General features: G+C 31.8%; 1 protein-coding gene across 4 annotated transcripts in view; it reads right to left on the bottom strand.

The window, feature by feature from the left end:
• The window catches only part of LOC145318954 (uncharacterized), a 53,321-nt gene that overhangs the window by 24,268 nt on the left and 15,147 nt on the right, over positions 1–13,906 (bottom strand). For 2 of the 4 annotated variants that reach the window (XM_080160724.1, XM_080160739.1), the window contains exons 12-14: positions 6,690–6,752; positions 6,092–6,159; positions 5,371–5,454 (exon numbers count right to left, since the gene is read on the bottom strand). In XM_080160724.1, the coding sequence (XP_080016850.1) occupies positions 5,371–5,454; positions 6,092–6,159; positions 6,690–6,752 (215 nt within the window). The remainder of the gene's footprint in view (positions 1–5,370; positions 5,455–6,091; positions 6,160–6,689; positions 6,753–13,906) is intronic. The other 2 variants (XM_080160749.1, XM_080160733.1) reach the window with 2 other exon arrangements.

The raw sequence follows: 13,906 nt of genomic DNA, 5'->3' as shown, positions 1-13,906 counted from the left end.
CTCATGTAATTGATAGAGCTACAAGTAAGATTCAAAACGATTTATATCACATTTAGTGTTTTGGCTATAGGTGCCACCCTTTTCAGTCAAAAAAGCCCATTTCCTAGAAGTTTTAAAATTTTGATATTATAAGTGGACGGGTATCTTTACTCGCGCCGAGCCAGGCAATTAAAATGGCAGGTATCTTTACTTGGGCCGAGCCGGGCCAATATAGAATGTAAAAAAACGAATAAAAATCATATAAAAAATAATAATTTGAATAAAACGAATTCACAAATGAATGTAGTTGCCAACAAAATTTAAATTTCACAAAAAAAATCACTAACTTTACTTCATAAACAAAAAAGTTAGGAGGGGTATTTTAAAATCACCTCATTTTTCTTGGTTTTCAAATTTTGTTGAGCTATACCGGCAAACAGAAGTAAGCAAAACTGCCTGCTCCAGGAGGAAATGAAAACCAGGGTAGTAGAGGGGGGATTCATACTGAGAATGATGCAAACCTGAAACTGAGAACCGTTTTTTTTTCGGCATTTTCTGGAACCGGGTGTTAAAAGCCGGTTCGTCACTAATGGGTTAAGAAAAGAAACATGGTGGCCAAACTGCCTTTTAGCAGGTTTTTGGCTATTTTTATATATTTCCCCATATCTTTGGTATTTTTGGTCCAATTTAAATTTTTTTTTGCATTAACAGTTTCAAAATATTTTTTCTCATTTTTATGTGCATCTAGTATGTAATTTACTTTAACCGTCTTCATCATACAAAATAAAACAAGGTTTCGTGTTTATTTTCTCCAATATATCTATTCTTGACTTTAATAAATACACTTTAAATCTACTTCTTTGTATTCCCATCCACAATTTTTTGTGCTTTGCTACTTATGGATGTTGTCATTCTTATTTTTGTGTTACTTCCCTGTCGACAATCTTAAAAATGCCCAACTCTGGTGGGCCTTCACTTCTGCATATTGTTTTGTCATATTAGCAATCTAAATTTTTGTAAATGAATTTAATATTTAAGTAGGATGTTGCACGATGAAAGTAAATGTAAATGGAAAGAGTTAGTAATAGTCTATAGTTCTGAAAAGTATATCATTTAACGATGGTGTTGATTCACTATTAATTGTCATCAAAACAACCTTTTCCTGTGTTATAAATTTAAAAATTTAAAAATAAGCAAATAAGAATAGGTAGTCATTTCATAAGAAGCGCAGCAATGAAAAGTATACATTCTAAATCAAGAATAATAAGATCATAGGAAGGGCAACAATAACAATTCAACCTTTTTAAATCTTTATATTTTTTTCATAAGAAGTGCAGCAATAGCAATCTACACTTTCTTAAACAAGAATAATTAGATTATAAGTAGGACAACAATAACAAGCATAGCTTCCTAAAAAAAAATATTAAACCTAATAAATTGGATATTGATAGCTGATTACTTTTTAGTAGCGAAGCTACTCTATAATTCGAAATGTCTGTCCGTCCGTCTGTTTGTCTGTCAGTCTGTCTGTATGTCAGAGAAAAAGTGGGAAAACATGAATTTCTCGGCTCCTATGACAGATAGAAGGCTGAAACTTTATGACAATATTCCCATCACTAAGGATTATAATTAATTTTCACACATCCATGGCGGTTTGACTGCTTTTTAGCAGGTTTTTGGCTATTTTTATATTTTTACATATTTCCCAATATCTTTGGTGTTTTTGGTCCAATTTTCAAATTTTTTTAAGATGACAGTATCATAATAATTTTTCCTATTGTTCTGAGCATATATCCAGTATGTAATTTACTTTGAACATTTGTATGTCAGTCATCATAAAAAATAAAAAAAAGGTTTTGTGTTTATTTTCTCCAATTAATTAAATCTATTCTTGATTTTAAAGAATACTCTTTCTTTCTACTTGTAGGTATTCCCATCCACAATTTTTGTGCTTCGCTACTTATGGATGTTGTCATCCTTGTTCAATTTTTTACTTGCACTTCTTTATTTCTTCTTGTAAGTCTATATGTAAATCCGTATGTCTGGACTAGCTAAATGACAATCTGTCTGCATGTTTGTCAGTCTGTATGTCAGACTGTTGTCTGTCTGTCTGTCTGTCTGTCTATATGTCCAACCAATTCTCTGTCCATCTGTCTATTTGTTACTCTATCCATTTTTCTGTCTGTCTATCCATCTTTCTTGAAGTCTTTCTAACTGTCCATCTGTTTGCATATCCATCTGTCTTTCCATCTATCTATTTGTCCATCTGTCTGTCCGTCCATCTATTTGTATTTAATCTGTTTTTCTGTCTGTCTGTTAGTCTTCTGTCAAGATTAATTATTTTTTAAGTAGTGCAACGATAACAATTTACACCTTTGTAAACAAAAAAAATTATATCAATAAGTAGCACAAAAAAAACATTCTATACTTTTTAAACAAGAATAATTATATAAGTAGGGCAACATAACAAGCATACCTTCTTAAACAAGAATATTAACTAATAAATTTGGGGTAGGGGGGGGCAGTTTTACTATCTGTTTGAAAGTCTATCTAAATGTCTGTTGATATGTTTGTCTATATTTACATCTGTCTGTCCATCTGTCTGTTTATCTTTCTGTGTAAGGTAAATAAATATTTTTTATAATTTTTAGAAAAAAAGGCATCCAAGTTTTCAATTCCACCAATTTAAAATATTTTTTCAATGCTTTCATGTCATTTTGTCTGGTCTTTGGGACATCTCAAAATTTGTCTGTCTGTTTGTTTGTTAGTTTGTTCATTATGTTTATATGGGTGGGTTCATATTGGCAATTTATCTGACACCAAAGCAGGAACTTGCACTTGATTTGTATAACTACAATACACCTTTGGATAAATTTGATTCATCTTAAGTCTAAAAACTGTTGGTTACCACACATTCAATTGTATAGCTATTTGTGAATTGTCATAAGCTCTAGTTTTTAGATACGTAAGAACTATTCCTTAGCTAAGTTTAGTATAGGAGCTACATGGTAAAATGTTTTACCTTACTTAAAACTTTTCATTTTTTTTCTCACATTTTCAATGTAGCTCCTAAACTACAAATAGCTGAAAAAAATGGTATTCAAGGCACAATAATAATCAAAATGTTTAAAAGTTTCCTTATAAAAGTTCTACCCTAGATTAAAATACTTTTTTTGAAATTTATTCATGTTTATTAACAAACAGGCATTGGAATATTATTTGTTTCTATATTTGATATATTTTATTAGTATTTATTGTTATTAAATGTTGATAAAAATTCTTGAATGTTTAATTGGAAATTGTTAGGAAATATTTTTATGTAATCCTATTTAGTACATTTGAATATATTTTGTTTGTCTGTAATTATTTTTCATTAGATTACTTCAGTGAAGAACAGAAACTTATCACCTGAAAAAATAATAGGGGGCATTTAGAATCACTTTAAAAATAGATTGTTGTTTTTTTAATTCAGTCTGTTGTTAGAGTGGTTTTGCTGGAACTCCTATAGACTTCATTTAATCAGAAACATCAAATTAATTTGTATAAACTTGAATAAATTTTCATCAGAATCTTTTGTAATATAAAAAAATATATAAAATAATTTTTAAAAATGTTTGAGCAAGTTTATGTGAGGTTTTAGTAGCTCAAAAGAAAGGTAAGTAAACATAAAATAGCTGGTGTTCAAGCACATATTTCACAGTAAAAAGGTTGAATTAAAGAAAGCATAAAATAAATAAATGGATGATTTAAGTAAGAAATCAACCCCAAAAATGGCTTATTTAAGTAAGGATTTTGCAACCAAAATGGATGATTTAAGTAAGTAATCAACCCCAAAAATGGCTTAATTAAGTAAGGTTTTTGCAACAAAAATGGATGATTTAAGTAAGCAATCAACCCCAAAAATGGCTTACTTAAATCATCCATTTTGGTTGCAAAATCCTTACTTAAATAAGCCATTTTTGGGGTTGATTGCTTACTTAAATCATCTATTTTTGCTACAAAATCCTTACTTAAATAAGCCATTTTTGGGGTTGATTACTTACTTAAATCATCCATTTTTGCTACAAAATCCTTACTTAAATAAGCCATTTTTGGGGTTGATTGATTACTTAAATCATCCATTTTGGTTGCAAAATCCTTACTTAAATAAGCCATTTTTGGGGTTGATTGCTTACTTAAATCATCCATTTTTGTTGCAAAAACCTTACTTAAATAAGCCATTTTTGGGGTTGATTACTTACTTAAATCATCCATTTTTGTTGCAAAAACCTTACTTAAATAAGCCATTTTTGGGGTTGATTGCTTACTTAAATCATCCATTTTTGTTGCAAAAACCTTACTTAAATAAGCCATTTTTGGGGTTGATTACTTACTTAAATCATCCATTTTGGTTGCAAAATCCTTACTTAAATAAGTAATCAACCCCAAAAATGGCTTATTTAAGTAAGAATTTTGCAACAAAAATGGATGATTTAAGTAAGTAATCAACCCCAAAAATGGCTTACTTAAGTAAGGGTTTTGCAGCAAAAATGGAGGATTTAAGTAAGCAATCAACCCCAAAAATGGATTGTTTAAGTAAGGATTTTGTAGCAAAAATGGAAGATATAAGTAGGACATTAATCACAAAAATTGCTTGTTTAAGTAAGGATTTTGTAGCAAAAATGGAAGATATAAGTAGGACATTAATCACAAAAATGGCTTGTTTAAGTAAGCAATCTACTACAAATATAGCCTAAATGGCTGAGAAAGGATTAAATTTTGAGGAAAAATAATCCGGATTAAAATCTTAATCTGTAAGACATCTACGTCAAAAGCGTCCGATTTGGCTGATTCTTATCAGCCACCCTTATTTTTGGGGATTTTTAGGGGTTTATAGGGCAATAATAGTTCTTGAAGTAAGCAATTAACCTACGAAAATGGCTCGTTAGTCCGATATGTCCGATTTAAATAAGCCACTTTTGTTGTAAAGTGCGGACTTTCCCGATGTGAGCACGTCCTACTTAAATCTGACAAAAATGCTTATATAAGCACAAAAAAAGGTAAATTGCTGAGACAGAGATTACTAGGGAAAATTGACATCCCCCGAAGTCCGTGTGGAAGTGTAAAGAGATATATTATGTAGAGGAATGTCTAACAAATTACTCAGCTACGGCTGGAATATTGATCACGGAATACAAAAATTAAGTTAAATACAAATTTAAACAGCAAATATTTGTTTGACATATTATGCTGCTTTAGTATTTCTTTTTATCTAAAGTACTAAAGTATTTGAATATTAGCCTGTATGAACAATAAAATCTATGGAACTGATTGCCTTAAGGTCTAAAATAGCTCCGTCAAAATATAATACTTTATATAGACCCTGCATGGATAAACTTAACCTAACCTTACCTGTATGGCTGCTGTAAGGAGTGGAGGGTTGTAGTCCAGCCTTGATAAGACCTCCATACTTTAATAGACCCTGTTCCCAATACTTTAGTTTAACATTCAAGAAAGAAACTCTGATGGACACATTTCTCATAAATTATTTTAGTGATTTAAAAAAAGACAGTTTGTATTAATTTTGATTTCAGCCGCAATGAAGCCACATATAAGAAGCTATTTTTGGTTATGCTGCAATAATTTTCGCGTTAAGATCCTGTTTACTGTTTTAATTTTGATACCATTGGGTGGATACGCCCGCCAGCATATTCCAATGTGAAACATGCATCATTGATTAGTAAATTGACGTGGGAAGCGCGAGAAATTTTTTTAACATCCACCTTCAATCTAAAGGGGTGTGGCTTTTAAAAAAAAATTGACACCAGCTTGGCATTTTTTTTTTGGGGGGGGGGGGGTGGATGGGGATGTAAAGGGTTGCAGAAGTTTTACACCTAAATTGTGTATTCATCTTTCTACATCATTATTTTGATGATATCAAATATTGCTATTAAATATTAGCTTTTATATTAGCTTGTAATTTATAAAGAGGCTTTGAAATTGAAATACATGAACCCAAGGCTAGCTATCATAAAAGGTTAAAAGCAGTTAAGCAGCTGTTTTTAGGCGGCTTTACGACGGCTGTATAGCGGTGAAAGAAATAATGTTAAATAATATGTAAGTATTCGTCCCTGGCTCATAGATAATGAGGTTTCCATAGATCTAGCTTTGTTTCGGTTGGCATGTGGACACCCGGATGCACTGAAATTAAAACAAGGTTGACAACATCAAGAAATAGCGAGGCATGACAAAATAATGGATAGACAAACGAACACATGAAAAAGAGAGAAATAAAATCATAAAACTAAACAGGTATAAATATACAATAATGTCATTTGTAGCCTGACTGACGGACGAACTAACGTATACAATGACCGCACGCTTACAGGTACAGGGAATCTTCACAAAAAGTTTCAGCCGACTACTTTTCCTAGCAGCCGATATAATCGCATTTCTCCTAAAGCTTTACCGGACGGACAAACAGACAAAGTGAATTATAGAGTAACTTTGCCATTAAAAAAAAATGGTTTAAGAATTCTTGATAAGTATCAAAATTATCTCCATAAAAAGAGTTGTATCAATAAACAAATGAATTAACCTTGAAGTTGATTATAATTAATTAAAAGGTAAAAGTAAAATAAGCAAAAACTATTTATAGGAAGAACATCAGACTGACCCATATAGTGTGACTGCTGCATAAGAACAATTCTATATTTCTACAGATATTTTACCTTCTATGTGAGAGGAATTTACCAGTAGCATGGCCCGAACCATCACAGCCAGGGATAGGACACCTGAAACACAAGGATAGGTAAATAGATGATAAACAAGACTATAAGATAGAGGATTTTACTAGTGGCATGGCCTGAACCATCACAGCCAGGGATAGGACACCTGAAACACAAGGATAGGTAAATAGATGATAAACAAGACTATAAGATAGAGGATTTTACTAGTGGCATGGCCTGAACCATCACAGCCAGGGATAGGACACCTGAAACACAAGGATAGGTAAATAGATGATAAACAAGACTATAAGATAGAGGATTTTACTAGTGGCATGGCCTGAACCATCACAGCCAGGGATAGGACACCTGAAACACAAGGATAGGTAAATAGATGATAAACAAGACTATAAGATAGAGGATTTTACTAGTGGCATGGCCCGAACCATCACAGCCAGGGATAGGACACCTGAAACACAAGGATAGGTAAATAGATGATAAACAAGACTATAAGATAGAGGATTTTACTAGTGGCATGGCCTGAACCATCACAGCCAGGGAAAGGACACCTGAAACACAAGGATAGGTAAATAGATGATAAACAAGACTATAAGATAAAGAATTTTACTAGTGGCATGGCCCGAACCACCACAGCCAGAGATAGGACACTTGAAACACAATGAATAAGAAAATAGCCTTTAAATTGATGTATATTCCAATGATGATACACAAAATTACCCCTTCTCTAGATTACAATTAGTGGTTGAAACGTGAAAACTTATATTATTGAACCAACTGATCAAAATTCAATGACAGTCCCCAACGTTTTAAAGCCAACGAATAAGAAACGCTGTAATAAAACTTTGGGGACTAGTGCAATAAATAACCGAATTACCCCTCCCTCCCTGCTCCAATAAACTTTTTGATTAAAGCCAAATTTATAAAAATTTAAGAAAATTACATAAATAAAGAAAGAAAGGGTTAAACGACACAAATATGAAACTATTTGTCTCTACAACATGTTATGTACTAATTAAATCAATATTCTCAACAACAAAGGATATTTTCTATGCTTAATGTGTATGTAATATCTTTAGAATATGTATATCTCTTCAGATCTTTATCTAATATATTATGTGTTAATATTTGAACCTATGTTACACCAAGAATAAGGGATCATTTGTAGATGTATTATACTAAACCTCTGTTATAAATTGTTTTTGCTCAAGAACAATGATTGCAAACAAAAAAACTGCCATGCCCTATAAATAAAAGGATGATAGATAATTTCTAGAGATCAGCAGCCGACAATTTTGAAAGTAGCCCAGCTGTGGATTGTTTGTATATAAATATCTTCTGCAGCTTACTTTTTTATGCTGCTTGGTTGTAAATTACAAGGGCTGAGAATTTTTTTAAAAATCGGCAACCGCGATTGCAACTGCCCCAATACTTCTCTTTTTTGAGAAACAATATCTCCTATTCCTGAAGTGTAATGTAATGTAACCCTTTTGTATTTGAGTGTTTATGTATATCTGTTATTATTAGATTATCCAACTGTTCACTGACCACATCAACACACGAAGGGACGTCAAAGGGGGGCGGGGGGGTTAAAACGGTGATAACCCTCCCCCCAATATGAATTTTTAAGTACCGTAGGCACCCTTAAAATGTTTCATTTTTTATTTTTACCTCCCCCAAAATTGATATATGATATGATTAATCCCCCCCCCCCTTATATTTTAAATTTTTTAACCCCCCCCCCCCTAAATAAAAATGCTTGGACGTCCTTGTCAACACACATAATATTTCCAGAAGAAAAACAATGAGAGCCATTACAGCTAATAGGATTCATTTCATATAATAGGGTTACCAACAAAATATATATTCAATTTATATACATATATAGTTACGTGCACAGGGTTTTGCGAGAGAGATGTGAACCTTGAGGAAATAAAAAGGGGAATGTGGGCCTACCTAATTTCAATATTTAGGTGGGTATTGACACCATTATACCCCCCCCCCCCTACGCTTGTATCTATATGTATATATTTATGAACATATAATTTGTAAACTTTATAGTTATAGCGTATTGATTTAGAAAAGGATAATAGCAAAAAGAAGAGTAAAATGAAATTAGTAATTCAAATCAAAATGATAAGATTAGATTCATAGAAAGATACAGAAGACATAAAAGTAGTTAGATAGATAGTTAAATACATACATCATTTACTAAGTATATTTGCGATTACTTTTATTTAATGAAATCTTCTAATTTTTAACGTGTACAAAACGGCCTGCTGTATTGCATCAAGATCCATGACAGATCTATATAGGAAATAAACGTCTATATATGAGCTCAAATTCTCCAAGAAAAGAGTGTTAAAAACTCATAGTGCTCCAATAATCTCTATTAAATTCTCATTGACCAGAACGATAAGACCCATTATTCTACTTTTAACATCATTATTCAGTTTTTTTTAATTCATGTTGCTATTTGAATAACATTGAAGCATTTGATTTCTATTCATAACACAGAAAACTTAACTTATAATATAGTAAATCTAAGAAAACTTAGTTTTAATATAAATTGATTCGTGCGACACTCCCGTAATGTGGTCTGATATTAAACTAAACATTTTAACCCTTTCAGAACGAAAATTTGAAATGAAAAATATTAGGAGTATATTCTTTAAAAAATGTTTTAAAAATGAAGCAAAACGTTAAATTGAGTATTGTTACATTAAATATAGATAAAACAAAAAAAACTACTGAATAAATCAGTTAAACAGATATTATAAAATATGACGTTAAAGTCGTAATCTTTATGTGCAACTTAATATTTTTAAAAGAAAGAGAGAGAACGGGTGGATAGAGAGAGAGGGAGAGAGAGAGAATGAGGGGATGGAGAAAAAAGAGAGAAGCTCTTGAATTGAAAAAATAAAAGGCAAAGCAAATGAAAGCAAAAGGGTGCACAAAAGACAGACATACTGAGTAATGATACTTAGTGGTATTTGAATCTTTACACAAAAAATATCATCGATAAAAGCTGGGAAAATTATTTAAGAGCATTACCGATAGACCGACAGATAATATTATTCTTAGAGTATACATGCATTGGTCAGCAAACATAAAATAAGCCTTCTGTCTTAAGTTAACCCTGAAAGATCGGGCCCTCTACAAATTCTTAATACATTGGATTTTATACCTTAATATTTGCATCAGCCTTCTACCTTTCCAGTACGGATATTTGATATTCTCAAGAACATTACAGAACAGTGAACAACGTGAGCTGTAGGCTAGTATATATATAAAGATATAAACATAAATAGATACTCATAAAATGACAAAATTAGAGGTGGATATAAAATAAACAAGAGGACAATAAAATAAAGAGAAAATTATATATAATACGACCAGGGATCTTTAGGGATAATGGATCATAAATTATTTTTCATCCCCAATTAATAAACAAAGTTAGGCTTTCAGTATATATGAATTGTTGGTGGGACAATTTAGAAGCTCTTATTTTGTAAAACCTAATTAAGATTTCCAAAAGTCCCCAATATTCTTAAGTCAACGAAGGAGAGAGCTTATTTGTAAAATTTATTTTTTCCTGTTGTCATATCCCTAAGCATAATATGTGGTTAATCTGTCCATAGTGTATAGTGACCAATCTTAGTATTTGGTAAGACACATTATTTCAATGTCCCCCTTGTGGCCGCATCTCTCTCAATCTATTTTGTATTATGTGAAGATTTTCTAAAATTTAGGTATTTCCCCATGTACGTTAATATAGAAAAATATCTATAATACAAAGTAGAATGAAGTCTGTCCGTCCCTTAAGATCTCGGTAACCACTGAACCGATCGATTTCTGCTCTTCAAGGAATATACCTACTGGTCCTGTGGTGGTTTTATGCTATTTTCTTAGGGCGTAGGACAACCCCCTCAAAATAAATCCCCCTAATTTTTTTAATGAGTGGTTTCAAGTACTTAATTTTTTTAATTACCTCTTGGGGCAAAGGCCCTAGTGGCTAGGGGCGAAGCCGCTAGTATAATATAAAAGAAAAGCAACTATATAAAAATATGCATGACCCTATGAAAAGTGTCGGTTGGAATGCCCTAACCATGTGGGGCTACCAAGTACTCATCATAATTTCACCTAAACAAATAAAAAAATCACCTCCCCTCTTTTATTTTAAATTTATTTCAATTAGAAGGAAGGTATCATTGCTCAAAAAAAGATTTGTGTTAAAGCGCCAAGTATTAATCATCTAATAATGATTCACTGAAAAATAAAGTCAGCATGATGTTATATATTTTATATATAAACGTTAAAAGCTATGTTTCATGGACAATGCCTTTCTTGTTCTCTTTTCTACCTTTTACTGTGTATTTACAAGGTGCTAAGAGTATTACTATAATAATAATTATGTTGTAAACATTAATGTTGTCAAAGTAGAATGGGGACTAATTATACTATCTCATGTCCTGAAATATGGCTATTCTGGAGATTTTTTTTTATCTGGCTACTCCTGTCCTTACTACCTCGCCCCCTTTCCACCAATTTAATATTCCAAATCTGAATTAAAGCCCTGTGGGATTTCTCTTTCGGATGCATTAACTTCAAGCAAGTTCACATGGGAAAAACAATAACCTTTGTCAAGTACTTTTCAGAGAAGATTCATTTTGGTCCTGCTACATATTTTTATTTAAATTTTTCGGAGGTTGTAAGGAAAGAAACTAAAGGCAAAGCCTTGTAAAAACTTTTTTTTCCTGATATGGTTTTAGGCTATTCTTAATGCCAAATGTTTATTTATTAAGAAGTCTGTTTGTAAATTGGCAGTAACAGTAATTATAATGCAGTAACCTTTTGGTCCAAAACTTTGACAAAATAATGTCTTGAAAACTTGAAATCATGACTAATAGTACACAACACAAAAATCAAACTTTTTCAACAAGTATAACTAAATCCATGAAGACTGAAAAAGAAAATAAGAGAATAATTAAAATAATCTAAATTTCTACCTTATACATTTGAGATAAACATGAAAAAATATTATATTCGAACTTACAATTTATCTAAGAACTTACAAATGGACCATAACTACAAAAAGAAACGTTGTTCCTAATGCAAATTAATTGTCTGCATTGTAGAACAAAACAAATTTCATACAAGCTACGCTACCAGAAAAGAATTAGTCTGCAATACCCATCGAAGGAAAGAAAAGTTTGCGGCATAAAAAAAATAAGTTTTTTTTCCTGCAGGAAACTTGCTAAAAGTGTGCATATTAGTAGCAGCAATATAAACGATACCGTATACATACATTAATTATGTACATTTAAAATTATCAATAAGTAATAACAAAATGTTTTTTACTTTGTTTCTGTACCACATTGATTTTTAAAAACAATTGTCATTGGGGCTGACTTTTTTCGTTTAAGCACAAAACACCCCCTCCCCCCACTTTATATCTAAAACAAATTAAAAATTATGGGGAAAGGGGGGATGTTTTTTCTCTATGCCTAACTACTGCGGGGCTACCTATTAAAACCTAACAGAACAAATAACATCAGAGCTGAATCTTTAAATCATTTTAGTGGTGAACCAGATCGGGGTGCGCCGAATTTCAGCCAATCACAGCGCGGTATTTTTTGTACAATCATAAGATTAAAACTAGTTTTTTTAGCCCTTGCCTTCGGCACCTCGGGGCTAAAAAAACTAGTTTTAATCTTATAATTGTACATTCAATGCCGCGCTGTGATTGGCTGAAATTTGGCGCATCCCGATCTGGTTCACCACTAAAATGATTTAAAGATCCAGCTCAGGAAAAATACTCTTCCCCATTTTAAAATAAGGGAAGGTTGGGTTTTAGTGCTCGATTAGGCATTTTGAAAGAGATCATTAATTTTCAAGGCAACCCTATTAAGAACCAACAGCAACCTATCCAAACCTTGTTATGTCCGCCTGGACGTCTAGAATATACAATCCGGGTTCAAAACCAGGTGTCCAAATATTCCAGCACAGTTTTAAATACTTCTGATTTCATTTTAGGAAAATATGCTTTTTAAAGGAGAACTTTAATACAATTATTGTGTGTCTCCGTCCATAAGTTCTTAGTAAAAGCTTGGATCGTTATTTAGTCTTAAAAGCATAGGACTCGTATAACACATTGTTGCATTTTATTTCATTAAGTCGATATTTATATTCTTTGCTAACGCAAAAGTATGATTATTTGCAGGCCTTTGAGCACACCCTTGAGCAAGCAAACTCTGCTCGCTAACCACTCATAATAAAGTTTTGCTGGTTAGATGTGAGGGTTAGCAAATATATGCTTAGGCAGGATACAAACTTTTATAAAGTAATGGATAGACAGTAGGGTGTCCACGAATATTGATCCATGTTTGGGGAAGAAACCAGAACATAATTAAATAAAATTCAACTAATTTCTAATCAATATCTTCTAATCATTTAATAAAATTCTAGAAAATTCATTAAAAGTCCATTTAACATATATAACATAACTAACATATATAAATCAGTGGGTAACCAAATTTTCTACATTTATGACGTATGTAGACATAATAGGATAAAATATCTATTGATAGAGTTAAAATTAAAACACATTTGAGAAATTTATCATTTAAGAAAAGCACACAAGAATCCTTGAGTAAAGGTATTATTTTAATCAATCATTGTTTTAATCTAACAATTTTTTTTAAAGCGAAGCTTTTCTATAATTAGGTTCGGTCAGTACGTCCTAACGCAATGGAATGCTCTTTTCGTTAATTTAGGCATGTTAGACTTGTCCTATCGATTTCAAACTTTGCATGATGATTCCTATAGGAGTTACCAGAAAGCCCGTACGTCCATTTTAAACATGTTGATTTTTAACTTTTTTAACATCAAATTTTTATGTGATAAAATTATCCGATTGGTCTGATTTTTGGAATACTGATTTCTAAGACAACAAAGTACATTGTTATAAGCGAATCATCTCTATAAGCAAGTCCTAAAAATGTAAGTATGTCCTTAAACAATATCTTGTATTTAAGCTGTTTTTCATCAGATTTACTTACAATTTTGTTTCGTTCGACTTTTATACATTTATATTCTGATTATTTAGTTCTGACACTATACAAGTGTTAATGTTTGTTTGTCCTAACGTTTCAGAACTTCGCTTTTATGGATGTTGTCATCCTTGTTCTTCTGATATTATTGAT

This window comes from Acartia tonsa, chromosome 1 (assembly GCF_053477335.1).
Source record: "Acartia tonsa isolate MP-2025a chromosome 1, ASM5347733v1, whole genome shotgun sequence".
Classification (NCBI taxonomy): domain Eukaryota; kingdom Metazoa; phylum Arthropoda; class Copepoda; order Calanoida; family Acartiidae; genus Acartia; species Acartia tonsa.
Note: the sequence above shows the minus strand (reverse complement) of the source record. Positions and strands in the feature narration are given on the sequence as shown.